This window comes from Lasioglossum baleicum, chromosome 13 (assembly GCF_051020765.1).
Source record: "Lasioglossum baleicum chromosome 13, iyLasBale1, whole genome shotgun sequence".
NCBI classification, from domain to species: domain Eukaryota; kingdom Metazoa; phylum Arthropoda; class Insecta; order Hymenoptera; family Halictidae; genus Lasioglossum; species Lasioglossum baleicum.
Genome location: NC_134941.1, coordinates 8,342,310 through 8,357,573, shown reverse-complemented (window position 1 = coordinate 8,357,573; position 15,264 = coordinate 8,342,310). Strand labels below are relative to the sequence as shown.

Here is a 15,264-nt window from a genome sequence, read left to right as displayed (position 1 = left end):
TAATTTTGATTTTATGAGAGTACAGTACATCGCCAAGAGTATATTACCTGCTAGCGTTCTCTGCCACCCTTTTTACTTGAAAACGCTTTTACTGGCACACTTTTAATAATAGAAGTTGCCCGAAGCAACAAATTCACGTTACAGAGAGCAAAAGGTCGTGCATCCTAATGGAATTTATCTCATTGCTCCACTGAACGTATGATAAACAATATCGTCTAAAGAAGCTTAATCACGTTCCCTCAATTAATTTCCATCGAAAAGTAATCTCAAGTAAGAACCTCGCATCAATCTCCATTATTCTTGTCAACATTCTATTTTATCACCAAAATTTGACATTGGCTATTCGCAAAAATAAAAATTAAAACAATATATGCTGGTATTTCGACTATTTCTGTGATCGTAAAAGATTATCCCAAAATAACATTTTTTTGTGTAAAATAAAAATTGGTCTGCATTCATTGCAAAATGTAGGAATACTTTTATTCTTTCTTTAATAATTTCAATAAATAGTAACAGCAGTATTTTTATCTAATATTTTCACTGTTTTAAATTTCACCTACGAATGTTTATCATGAATGTCTAAAATCTGATAAAATTGATAATACAGCGTACTCCATTTTTGTATAATAATCGAACAACAAGTTATGGGCGAAGTTATGTACCAAATTGTCTAGATGTAGACAATTATTTTCGTATATACGGGCGTATTTTTATGAAACCAAATCCCCGCTGGGGGAAAACGGAAAGACTTATAAAGTGATCCAATATTTCATTTATAAATAGCTCCGATCCCGTTTCCTCCGGAAAACGCGCGATCAATTTAATTTAAAGAGATCACGTCAATATCCATTACGGGCCGGCGATATAACGACATTATAACATTGATCCCTCGTGCTAATCGTAACCTACATACGTCGGTCTCGAATATCAAATAAGAAACCTTTTGTCGTCGGAAGAGATTATCTGTTGATGTGCTTATGGCGAAACGAGTGAATATTTTATACCATCTGCGATGCTTCCATTCCTGTATCAGATATGGTCACAGTTTCAATTAAAACATGAATTAAGTGTTTCTACTGAACTTTCCACTTCATAATTTTTTAATGTTCTATCAGTAAAAATCGTATTAATAGTTGGTGACACATGAATGCTTTCTACATTCCACGAATTTGATGAAGAAAATGTTTTTATAATATTATTAATTAAAACATTACAGTAGAAACATCTGTGGAACATTAAGTCAAACATACTAACAAGAAAATGACCATAAATCCATAACTTAAAACAATATTGTTGAGGACAAATGATTCTTACCATTCATGTTTGTCGGGCATTAAAATCTCCGTTAATTTTCAATGGTCTGGTGATCCAAAGTGTCCTAACAATGTACATATCTCCAGTCGTTTTGGTTCCGGGGTATTCCCCATCGTCAGATACACGAAAATATTTCGAATAATAGCAAGAGATATGCTCAAAGGTTTTCGAATATCTGCTCGAATTCTCGATGGTAGTCGAGAGGAAGAGGTGAAGAATTATGTATGCTGCTCCTTCCGTCTCGTTTCCTTTCACGAGGAAACTTTTCGCTGAGGTACCACAATTTCGGGCCTGCCTTGGATTCTCAACGAGCAATTAAAGAGCGAGCGGTAAGTTCTATGGCGATACTGTGGAACGAAGAAATTCTTACGGAATCTTATAGCCACACTTCTCACATATCCTTTCTCGTTTCCATAATCGAGCGCCACCCACACTCTCGCGTTCTCGCGGAAATCTTCGCGCATCTTTGTGGACCTCAGCAATTCTAGTTAGTCGGGGGAAAAGACGTCTTTGCATATATTTCAACGTTGCAAATATAACAACAATTTTGTAAAACTGTCAGTGGACTATGGAGACTTTTATAAAATAGAAATTATATACATTTGTTTCTTTTCTTAATTATTCTAAAATGAGTTGAGAATAGTAAAAGATTGTCTTCGAAATTTTGGAATATTTTCTGTTTTGTGTTTGGTATACTCATATTTTTGTCATAAGCTATTCAATAGATTTATTTAATCAATCTTTGGTGCATTGAAGGACACAATGTGGGCATTTTTATTGTTTTAATAGAATCAAAAATCAATTATCACTTTTTGATCTCTTTTCTTAAAGATTTAAAAGATGACCGAAACAAAGTAACATTAAAAACCCAATAAAGTAATTGGTTTAGTACGTTAATTACTAAAATCGTCACTTTTTTATTTCTTTTCCCAAAGGTTTACGTAATATTGTCTAATAATAAATTAATCGATCCAGTACACCGTGATTCTTATAATGATCATATTTCCAATTCTGTTTCCAAACATTTACGAATAAAAAAACAACGGATTGAACAAAATGGCCGAAATGGTGGTATGTTCACCTTATTTCAGAAATGTATGATTTACGTATTGAAAATGATTTTGGCGATTTGGACGGAATGCAGGGCGTGCGAGCGGAGAAAATTAACTATTCTGGTAATATGGAACAATACATCGAAGCGAAGACAGGAAAATTGGAAACGAAATTTCCCTAAGCGCGACACAATATTCCGAAATTGCGAAAGGAATTCGCGATCCGCGCCCACGCTCGTATCCTTTGATCTGGGTGAACGCAAAGGAATGAAAATCCTTTCGTAGGTGACACGTAATTTGATTTTCGTTGCCGCCAGGACAAAGAGATATTTGTGTCGGCAGGAAATAAATTTCGACCCCGAATACGGAGCTCGTATTCAAAACGTAAACGTTAACATTTACAGAGCCGTTCTGTTTCATTCGCATCTTGCAAATCCTCTTCCCCGACGCTTCAGAAAATAAAATAAAAAGTGGATTGCGGATTTTGGAATTTTTTACGTAATATTTGATTTATATAATCGTCTAATAATAAATTTAGATATAAAAAGAGCTAAAGTTTTAAATAGTACCAAGTATTATTTAAAAATATAGCTGTCAATTGTCACTCATCGAATGTAACTGTTTCCAACATGGTGGGTGTTATAAAAATTGTTTAACCTCTATTCCCGAGTTTTACGTTGGATTATTATATTTTATATTACTCTTGCTGTTTCATCGCTTACGTGACACGCTATACGAAGATATTAAGGTAAATCCCTTAAGAGGTGAGGATTTCGTCGCATTTACACGAAACACATGAACGGTGGTATATGTGTCTTATGCTGCTGGATTTACAATTAATATTCCAAGTTAGAAACAATTCTTGTACTCTTTTGACGAACACAATAGTGTTCTGGCATTGATGTCTTTACATCCTCTACATCTTTTACAATTTTTACTTTCGTGTTGTGATTTCAAGATAAAGTAAGAACAAGAACATAAAAATTGACAGATAGATTAAACATGAAAATTGACAGACAAAAATTAAACATGAAAAATTTACAATTAATATTCCAAGTTAGAGACAATTCTTGTACCCTTTTGCCGAACACAATGGTGTTCTGGCATTGATGTCTTTACATCCTTTACATCATTTACAATTTTTACTTTCGTGTTGTGATTTCAAGATAAAGTAAGAACAAGAACATAAAAATTGACAGATAGATTAAACATGAAAATTGACAGACAAAAATTAAACATGAAAAATTTACAATTAATATTCCAAGTTAGAAACAATTCTTGTACCCTCTTGAGGAACACAATGGTGTTCTGGCATTGATGTGTTTACATCCTCTACATCATTTACAATTTTTACTTTCGTGTTATGATTTCAAAATAAAGTAAGAATATGAACATAAAAATTGACAGATAGATTAAACATGAAAATTGACAGACAAAAATTAAACATGAAAAATTGTAAAATAAATACATGAAACTAGACGGTCAAACAAGTACACACAGGTGGATGAAAGTAACTAATAAAAGTAATAACAAATAATTAGAGATATGTCGAAAAAATCTACAGAATATTTACGGAATATCTATAGATTCTAAACAGTGATGAAACACGAATGAAACAGAAGTACAATCAGGGGCAGAAGTAGACACCCTGGACTCCACCTCGCGTCTCCCGGATTGCCGTTCGGTGGAATTCTTTAGGGTCGTGATTAGAGCCCGTGAATCAGCTGGCGTCGTTCGGCGAGGGCACTCGTGTGAAATCGGGTTACCATCCAATTACGAAATCGCCCGGAAAATAACGCTCTTGTGAAACGTGAAATTCGCGGGGGCACAGAGGACAACATTAATTCGTGAAAACTTGGTTAAGCTTTTCCGTCCTCTTTCGCCGCGGATACGTAATTAGAAAGGACGAACTCTCTCCCGGGGTTCTCGCTTAACCCACCCTCTCCCCGCGCATCCCTTTTGCAGGTGTCCTCGCGCTCCCCTCTGCCCATGGAAAAGCCAGAACACCTCTCCCCACCCCCATTCCACCATGCCCGCAACAACGGAGATTGTCTTGCAGTAATTTGCATTGGTTTAACAGCCAGTTTCAAACTACTTGGCGTTACGTTGCACGCCTATCGTCTAATTTGTAGCAACCGGCGCGGCGTAGCGCACCGTAGGTGCAACAAACCGGAAGCAAAAACCTCCCGGAAACGACGTCCGCGACTTTTCGGACCGGCTTCCGTAGCCCTTTAATCTCGAACGACTCGAAATACTAATTATTTCGAAGCTACTTAATTCGTTTAATTAGCTGTCCGTGCTGCGACGAGCGACTCCGCGTGGATTTAATGGCGTCCAGGAATTTTTCGTACAGTGAATTAACGACGCCAGCAATATCCGGTGATTTTTTTTACAGTTACGTGTTTCGGCGAGAGTGGCAATTTAGTGTTAAAACCTTTTTGCTTTTAATTATTATGTCACGAAACTGTTAACTGGCGTGTGTGGGACGTTTTTCTGATTAAAACGATACGAAACGCGGCGCAGTTCCGATTTTATTTACGCGTTTCATACACGATATTTTGGAACTTCGATTATCCGAACTGATCGGTTGAAAAAGCGAGCAAGGACGATAGAACAGTTACCTAGTTACAGTGCTAGATTAGGATCTTACGAAGAGCGTTCTCCAACTTCTTTTTAGATTGATGCAGACAATTTTTATGTTGCGTTAATTTTGGTTCGCCAATTATATTCATTCAGGATGAGGTATTATAGTGAATAATGGAACGAAATCGCAGGAAACCGATTTTTTCGAATCGGAATTCCTTCCGATACTAATTATGTATGGTGTATTAAGTGTCCACCGCAACTGCTAACAATAAGTAGGATAGATTGAAGCAAATAGCAAAACAAGTCGATAACGCAGCAGACGCCCGAGGTATATTATACGGAATTGTTAACGGTGTTCCGGCTAAATCGCCCGGCTACGCTAACTCTTAACTACTTCCAATTAGCTTCGAAGTTAGATCAACTTCGAGCAACAAATAATTAAAACCGCAACAACATGGTCTCGCACGACGGTTATGCCTGTGTATATCGGAACGTTGCCTCGAAGATGCAGTTGCATTTTTATCTCTCGAACAACGGGCGACTGGGTTCCCGTCGGAACTGTAGGGAATTAGGACAACGTGATCATGTTATTGTGTAACCTTTGACGATAAATTAGTCGGGGAAATTACACCTGATTGTTAGAATACACGCTGCAATGGCATAGCAAACGTTTACGTTATGAACTTTCTTGGGGGACTGATGATTTTTAATTGAATTGACTGCGGCGGAAATTTGCATAGTTTGAGTTTCGCCAATTGGTAGAACCGCTCCACATTTTTAGGTGGAAAATATTGGAAAATTTTTTTACTGCTGACTTCAATTTAATCCCCTTGCCCTACGATTCATTTTACGGTTTCAGTGATTAGAACTTTTTTTGTAGTCCGTAATTTCCTAAAAAAGGAGGAGATTTATATCTATTGTCTATCTATTATTTATATCTCCAATAACTATACATTAACAGAAACGCACTAAAAAATGCACTAAATAGTATGAAATAATTTCCATTTAATTTATGTGTGGGAATACACATAAACTTAAATACAATACAATCTTTTCGGAGGCGGCGCAAAATTCTACTCTACTTCAACTCTGTTTAGAATCTTCATCACGAGTCTGACACGATATTGTAGGGCAAGGGGTTAAATAATTACACGTGCTCTGTAGAATTTTTAAATATCATATTTGTATTACAAGTACCAATATTCGATTTGTTAATCGACGCGAGCTCAATCGTGCGTACTTGTTCATTTCGGATTAAAGTAATTGACACTCTCAGCCGAAATCAGAAAGCACAGTTTTAATAAATTAGATCACGAACGATTAGGCAGAGATTGATTTCTGGAAACTCATTTATAGAAATCCGGAATCCCGAATTTCGCTACATGCCGCGGTTTCTAATGGGGAGCTATAAATATTATACCTGAATTAGACAGCATGCATTATGCAGTCGATCTTATACTTCATAAATAATCATCTGAAACACTTACTAAGGAATTCTGTCAAGTCAACTTATAACAATTTGATCACCCGCACGATATACATCTAAAATATAAAATAATGAACTTAAACTTCAAAATTAGACTATAATTGAATAAAATATTAGGTGTGCAAATTGAATAATGACAAATTATTAAATTGTTTGTTATATTTTAAATGTAAATTGAAGATTTATTAATAGATTGCGGATTTTCATGAAAAATAAAAATTGTGTGTATTAATTGTACAATGCAGGAGCCACACAAGCATCCATTGCTTTTTAAATCATTTTAATAAGTCGAAAGAGTGATGTAACAATATTTTTAAATACTGTTAACACATTCATTATTTTGCATTTGATTTAATTTCCCCTTAAGTGCATAAAATCCGCAGTCTATTAATTATTCATGCAGCAAGTGCGCAAAATATGATGGAGATTATTTTCGACAGCAAATCCACGAGGATGAGACTTCGGAATTAATTTGTGCACATAATACAAAATATTTTGCAGAGGAAATATATGTTTTTTTCAGATAAATTTCTAAAAACGTCGTGTAATACGTACTCCAGTAACGATACAGTAGCGGACCTAATCGAATAAATCGGCAAAGTGTATTAATATCGCTCTAAAACGTGTCAAACACATTTCCCCTGAAATTTTGTCAGCGTCCCTTCACCTTCGAGCTGAAATTTTGCTACAAATTGAACGTAATGCAGCTATGATACCCCGGTGTATGCGCAAGAAAGGGTATCGAGTTAATCAGGAATATCCATCCCTCAGGGTATCGTTTCACAGCTACGATTAACCTCTATTTAGTGCTCGTGTAACCGAGATTTATATCAAGAGCCTCGCTGTCCCCAATTTCGATCTTCGCCCGGTAATTTAATTATTTCAGCTGCCACGTATTGTCAGGTCGAAAGCCATTGATCTGTGCTCCGCATCAAAGAATTCACCGACACTATCCTACACAACTTTAAAAATATAATATTCACTCCCAATATCGAAACAAGATTTTAACTGAAAAATATTAGCACTTTATTATCAAAATTCTTCGATCCATTACGCGAAAATAAAAATAAGAATAACAGTACAATCTCACACGGAATGAAAATTACAAATTCGTGTCTCGATTTGCAAGCGGATTTAATTAAAGATCGGTAATTATCGCCGAGGATAATTGAAAATATAATTTTCTAGAATTTCTTTAGATATTTAAATTTCTCCTGCACGCCTGTATTTTCGTTATACAGTATTTAGGGTGGTACGCTAATTCCACGGGGAACGCAAAAACTTAAATTCCACCGGAATTTTAACCAGCCTTATTAACCACGTCTCAGCTTAGTTAGACCTTCAACAAGTATCTTTTAATGTTTCGCTGATTAAATTCATTCGACGGTTCAATGCCTTGCAATCAAATTCTCTCGTTATACAGACGACTCTTTGTGCTGGATAGGCTAATGATTGTTGAAGATACTGGTGTGTACTAATTGGCAATAGTTAGGAGCAAAAGCGTACGGGATATTAAATATCTGTTTAATTACTTACTCGTGTGTTCTTTCGAGCTCGATCGTGTTAAATGAAAAATGATGCGCACTGTTAAATTTCTTCATTTAATATGCGTATACAGACGGTCGGAAATTAAGAAATTTTTATCTTGCAAATCAATCATTTATATATTTTATATAATTATTTTGTTAAAAATTGTGTTTCTACCTTTTCTACAATTTTTGTGTAGTTAATAATTGGACTGCAGATTTTATATGCATTTACACGTAAAAAAAGTACTTACGATATGACAAAAAATTCCCAGAAAAATATTTCAACTAGAGGGCAAATAAAGTATTTTTTACATCAGAAATCTACATCATAAAATAAAATATTTTAACTTTGCAATGTGGAGGTATGTAAATGGATCAAGTGAAGAGTTAACATTTTGTGTCCCAGGACACTCGTCGCAGAATAATTTCGAAACAGCAAATAAACGTAGAAATCACACTGAAACATGTGTTCGAAGGGGAATGAATCGATTCGCAAATGCAAAGCGTTTATCAAAGGCAATTTTCATGGACTCCGTGCAGAGTAGGATAGTTCAATTTGCAAAAGATGAAACGTCGTGGCTGTTAGCGCGCGGCAAGATTTCTATCGCGTGTTAACGACGTTCAATTAAGTAAATGGCTCTCCTATGAATTTTCTCTATCTCGGGACCGGGAGATTAATTACAAATTGAATTGGCTACAGGTTTGAGGGTGTAACAACTGGGCTCTGTGTGACGGCCACACACACGCCGAAGGGTGTCAGGTTAATTAGGGACATTCGTCCCTCAAGACATCGCTTTGTGACTAGGAGGCTTAACTGGACACGATGCATCCTGACCCCTAACAGCCACCCTGGCCTATAAGCTTGATCCCCATCGACATACATTAAGTGCACGGATTTCAGATGTCTATCTTACCTGTGTCAAATTAAGTGTCACCTGCCGGAGATGTCAAATTTAATCGTTCACGCAACGACGTCGCCCTCTCGCGACTGCGATTCGGAGATGGAGTCACTGTGGCGACTCTTCTTCATCCATTAACGATCAATCTTAATTGCTCTTCGTTCAAGTCTTGAGGATTCATGCTAAATAAAAATTAAATATGCTACAAATTTCCACGGCTAATTCCAACGGCCGATGGCAATTGTTGCTCTTTAAAAAATCGTCCCACGGTAACATTTCTTTCCATCAAAATTCCATAGCTCCTCAAGTGATGCCGATCCAGCAGAATTTTTCTGAACGCAACAGATGAATGTGTCTCCGTGTTGACCCCCAATTAAAATGTTCGATCTTCAGACCACGGGTAGTGGTCGGAATGGATTGGAAACCCGAAAAGGGCCTAGCAGACTAAGATAGGTGCAGTGGCCCCACCCACAATTTTATTGATATTGTGCTGAAAACAATGGTTTTAGATTGGAAGATAACCCCCTAAAATTTTAAGTCGCTAACCCTTCGTATAAGGATGATATGAGGGTAAATACCCTTAACTGTATCATTTTTTTTTCTCGCTTGTTAATTAAGATATTCGGATAAAAAAAATACGAAAATACTCGAACTAACCTCCTTCATATCATACATTTTTTTCACCATCGTGATCAAATTATTAAGGGCAGAAAAAAATCATTAAATTTTTTAGGGGTGGGAATTGCAAGCAACCCTCCGAGTGACCACTTCCAAAAAATTCAAGAACAATGTTCTGTTGCTTATCTAACGTATAAAAAAGTTTCAAGATGGTCGGATTGGTGGAACATAGTTAAATATTGAAAAACAAATAAAATTACGTCATTATAATGGTATAATGTACAGTGCAGTGTTTCTTATCAGAATCAATTATTTCTTTTTAAACGCGACGCATAACATTGCATAAGTAGTATATAGTTTTATATGCGGTTATATTATACATATACACTTGCAATTACCACCCCTAAAAAATTACATGATTTTTTTCTACCCTTAATAATTTGATCACAATGGTGAAAAAAATGTATGATATGAAGGAGGTAAGTTCGAGTATTTTCGTATTTTTTTTATCCGAATATCTTAATTAACAACCGAGAAAAAAAATGATACAGTTAAGGGTATTTACCCTCATATCATCCTTATACGAAGGGTTAGCGATTTAAAATTTTAGGTGGTTATCTTTCAACCTAAAACCATTGTTTTCCGCACAATATCAATAAAAATTGTGGGTGGGGCCGCTGCACCTATCTTAGTCTGCTAGGCCCTTCATATTGTTCGGAGAATCAAATGTCCTGACTCAACCCGAGTCATCACAACCCTCGAAAATTTCAGGTACCCGACCACCCCTAGTTCTAATACTCTCTGTTCCAGCAGAATTTCCGTTCTAGCCCCCAATAAAAAATGTTCGATCTCTAGAGAAGAATCTGGTTCCAATGCGCGCTCTCTGTTCTACATTACTGATTTGCCAGAGAGGATCCCTGCTCCAAACAAGTTCCAGTGGATTGCGTCCTTTCAGGCTTTCGCGGGATTGAAAAGTGCGGGGGTGGACGAGCAAGAACGTTGCAGAAAACTGCAGTCCGGCACGGAAAACACGGTGTGTATCTGGTCGGCTCCTTTCGCTTTAATTGTTGCGATTCAGCGAGCGTTCGTGACCGGGCTCGGAAAGCGTGTTGGCCGCGGATGCGCCGCGTAAAGCGGGAACGACAGGCCGAATAAAAGTCATAAGCTCTCAGGGATCGAGCGAGAAAGCGAGGCGGAAGAGACGGAGAGAGGGAGTCCAGTTCTGCGTGTGTGCGTGGATGGTAGCCGTTCCCGGGGTGGCACAGCGGCGCGGAACGGAATTATAACCGTGAGGAACACGCACGCTACGTCGCTGTTGTTTGCCCCTTTCTTTCGGCGCAAGCACAACGACAAACCACGAGAGAGAGATAGAGAGAAAGTGAGAGAGAGAGAGAGAAAGCCGTTGTTTTTCGTTGCTTTATTAATTCTTCCGCCGCAACGGTACGCGACCAGCCTCCGTCTCGCACTCCTCGTGTTTCTCCGGTCTGTTCTTCCACATACAATCTGCCTTTTTCTCTTGTTTTTTCCCAGTTTTGTCGTCCCTTTTTTCGGGACCAGCCGCCCTGTTTTACCCCGCAGACTTTATATTCCGTCCTTGCGCCTCGCCCTTAAATATGCAACGTGCCACGCACCGCTGCTCTACGCACGCGACGCGACGCCCGCAACGTTGTTCGCCACATTGTCGGACAGAAAGGAATTGATTGCTTTTTGACGGATGCTCTTTTCTCTTCTATGCACGCGGCAATACCCAACGTCCCAATGGACGATCCTCTGCCCGGTCAATTTGCACGGTTTTTGCGCTATTCGTAAGTTTCTACCTTCTGCAGACAGAAATATGTTTATTAGCAGACTGCGGATTTTTGTGTAAAGTGAAAATTGCCTGGATGAATTGAAAGGTATAGGTGCAGCATAGACAAGCAGTTCTCTTCTGCAGACAGAAATATGTTTATTAGCAGGCCGTGTATTTTTGTGTAAAGTAAAAATTGTCTGCACAAATTGCAAGGTATGGCAGCCATTTAATAATTTTATTAATTTTGGTTTTAATAATTTGAAGGAACTGTTTTTGAATTCTAAATATCTCTGCTGTTTTGCATCTGTTCATCTGATCATCTTTCTAATTATAAATGATTGAAAATTGAAAAATTCGCAGTTGTGAAATTGTGAAATTATTGAGACACATGACTGATTTGACTATATTCGTCCCTTGTGCATCGCAGCACGAAAATTACGCGAACCAAAGTCACGGAAAAAAGATGTGGCAGTGCGAATAAGTTATGGACGCACTGCGACAGCAATAAATAATTCCGGGAAAACGGATGTCTGCCGCGGAAGGTAAGAGGTCGATCAAATTCAGACAATTTGAGCGCTGACAGAATCCTCGAGGAGTGGACACAGGCAAAATCAATACAGCCATCGGAACGGCGGGATTAAGCATGCAATAAATAGTCGTCCCGGTGCTTTTTTGCGCCCCCTTCGTTTCCCAGCACGAGAGACGATACTCGCTCGCTCGCTCGCTCGCGGATCCTAAATTATACGGGGGAATTCTGTTCGCGAACGTGCGAACAAATAGGATAAAAATGGCGTTTCAACTGGCTTCCTGCGTGTTCCCCCTGTAGCTGAAATATATACGTAGCTGGCACGGCACGGCACGCGGGGGCCTTTAATAATTATTATCTACGGTCACGTGAACATAATAACGTTGGCGTGCTTTTGATAATTGCACGTGCACTGCCTCTTTATGCCGCGTCCGCATTCGGTTTTTTCTTTTCTCCTTCTTCTTCCATTCAATCAGGGGGATCTTTGTTCGCTTCTTGAGCCACCCTGGAGGCGATTAATTGGAGAAGTATCTCGAGGGTTCGGAGAGAGAGAGGGGGGCGATGGAAAAAAAATGATTGCGTGCTCCCACCGGAGTAATTAAGTGTTAATATATCCTGTCGTGAGCGTTCGCCTCGACTAATTAACCTTTTACGCTTCGTTTGCTACCATTCACGAAAATGTACCCGGTGACTTGTTGCTCGTGCGAAGGGGTCGGGCCGTTGATATCTCAAAGATCGGGGACTGCGGCTGAAGTGTGAAAAAATTTTACGGGTATTGCGTCACGGGGAGAAACGCGCGCGCCTCTGATTGCGCCATTTCGCCGGCGCAAGAAATCAGCAGAAAGTTGCTCGACGTCGAACAAGTCTAGTGCAGTCCGTTTTGTTTAATTGTGTTCGCTTGAATCTACCAGGTTGTCGCAAAAGTTGCAGGAATTATTTTGCACGGAATTGCGACTCCAAAAATTCAATTGCAACTCTCAACTCGGAAATTATTTTTCAAGCACTTACAACTCTAATATCTATGTTTTCAATACACTGAACATTATAATATACATATAGACTGCGGATCTTTATAAAGAAACTGGTTGGGTGAAACATAAAACAGTAAAAGATTTAAAAAATGCAAGAATTTTATATTGTTGCTTTTAATATAACAACGTCGGTAAGGGATGAAATCAATTTTTATGTTATTCCCGCTTCCCGCAATCAATGGAAAACATTTTTATTTTGCATAAAGATCCGCAGTCGAATAATATAATTACGATTTTGCATTTTCTCTTCGCAGAAATTATTTCTCAAGAAATCGCACCCCTCTGATATCCATGGTTAGATTTAAAAATGATAATACAATTACGATTTTGCACTTTCTCTTCGCAGAAACTATTTTACAAGCAATAGCAGCTCTAATATCCATACTACAATTAATGTTATTGACGCTCTCGTTCGATCAGTTGGAAAAATATAAGCAAGTTTGCAAAATATTACATGAAATTTAATTCGACGTTTCGGTCTCAATTTAGACCATTTTCAAGAATAGAAAAATTTCCGTTTTGCGTCTGTAAAAATTATCTAATATCTATGTTGAGATTTCAATAAAAATTGTGATACAATTACGATTTTCCACTTTCTCTTCGCAGGAATTATTTTGACGGGAACTGTAATTTGGAAATAAAGTGGATTAATCACAAGAAGAGGCCAAAAGCCTTTGATCCAACAGATACTAATCCCGGACATACCTAACGTGTTCGAACGTATGCGAGTCTTGGAGAGATGACTTTGAGGCACGGCGAAAAAGTGGTATTTATTGCGCTAAGAACGTAATGCGTTTCTCCGGAACCTAATACATCTTTTAGCCACGCATACGTCGCTAGATAAAGTCGCAGTATTTTCTTACGAAAAAACACCAGCTTTTAGTGCTCGTAAGAATTTCAAGCGAAGCTTTTAAATGAACCGTCCGAAAGGCTCCTTTGACGATGATACAAGATCTTTGGTGGAGCTCAAATCCTTTTGAGCTCCCTTCCCCTTCGTCCTCTTCTTCTTCTTCTTTTTTCCTTTTTCTTCTTTTAATCATTGATTCCCCTCGTACGCAAAATTAAATAGACATAGTGTTCATGGAATTTCATACTGGGCATTATTGATTCGCGAGAGTCGATTGTATTGTGTGCGATACACCCTGTCGATAAAAAGTCATCGTTGGAACGTCTATATGGATCCTTCTTAAGTCCGTCATTGAATTAATCTTTGATTTTCCACGTGATTATTCGTGTGGCAGAAACGCCAATAATGTTATAGAACATAGCAATATTGGAAGTCGATAGCAAACATCGATCTGTCAAATGTCAAATATTGAAGGGAAAATGTTAAAGTGTTTCTACGGCGTAGAATAAATTTATACTAATAATTGAAATTGCAAACTAAAAATTCCACGAGATAAAATAAAGAAATGTATTTCGAACGATTCGAATCGAATAAAAGAAACGTTCACGCGTGCTCTGCCTTCTCGAGCGTTTTTCGATTTCAATGAATCGAATTAACGATCTCGTTAAAATGCGTGACGTATGAATTACGGGAATGATATAATTTATTGCGTGTTTCGCGGAAGATCGAAGATTGACGAAATGAAATGCGTGAGGCACAAATTTTAAATTCGATCTGTTATAAACAGGCTGCAGATTTACGACAAAAATGAGTCGGTGCAATTTAAAGCACAGATTAGAATAAGTTGAAAATATCAATTTGTAGTTTTTCAGCTTATTAAAATCAATAAAGCAAGAATGAAATTTCTTCCTTGAAATTAATGAAAATTTTTTGCACGAAGACCTGCAGTCTGCATAACAATAACGTTTGCAACTTTTAATGGATATTGTAGTAAAAATTAATTTTTCAGCTTTCTAAAAAAAGTGTTCAAATGATTGACTCTTTTAACGAGAATCTCATCGGCGGATTTTCAATTGGCAGAATTGAATCGACGTCAGAAGGTAATAAACGCGTTCGCGTGTCGGACCGAAACCCAATGGAAAAATAAATTAATGAACTTCGATATTGTCGACGTTGTTCATCTTGCGTGTCGCGCGCGTGATGCAGAAACACCGTGTCCTGGGATAATAATTGCGATTTATGGTCCGGTAGTCCCATCCCCGGCATCCGCTACAAATTATGCGTTTGATTTTCGGAACTGCACGCCCCCGATATGCCAATTTTGCTCGCAAGATCCGGAACCGAAGCAATTTGTTTCCAAAACTTACTTGAAGCGCAGTCGAGACGACGATTTTAATTCTAAAAGACTTAATTAATCAATTCGTTCTAGTACCTGGTTTACCGGGGAACGCTGGATCATCAGGACTGTCGTCACTCACCTGTCATAGTAGTAGTCCCTGCAATCAAAAATGAGATCGAAGATTAGTTACGGATTTTTTGTATTACAAAATATTAATGTTTTACAGAATAAATATCGGTTGATAATTA

General features: G+C 37.9%; 1 protein-coding gene across 1 annotated transcript in view; it reads right to left on the bottom strand.

Moving 5' to 3' along the window:
• LOC143214746 (uncharacterized) overlaps positions 1-15,264 on the bottom strand; it is a 446,535-nt gene that overhangs the window by 37,530 nt on the left and 393,741 nt on the right. The window contains exon 7 of the mRNA XM_076436114.1: positions 15,156-15,173. Within this exon, the coding sequence (XP_076292229.1) occupies positions 15,156-15,173 (18 nt within the window). The remainder of the gene's footprint in view (positions 1-15,155; positions 15,174-15,264) is intronic.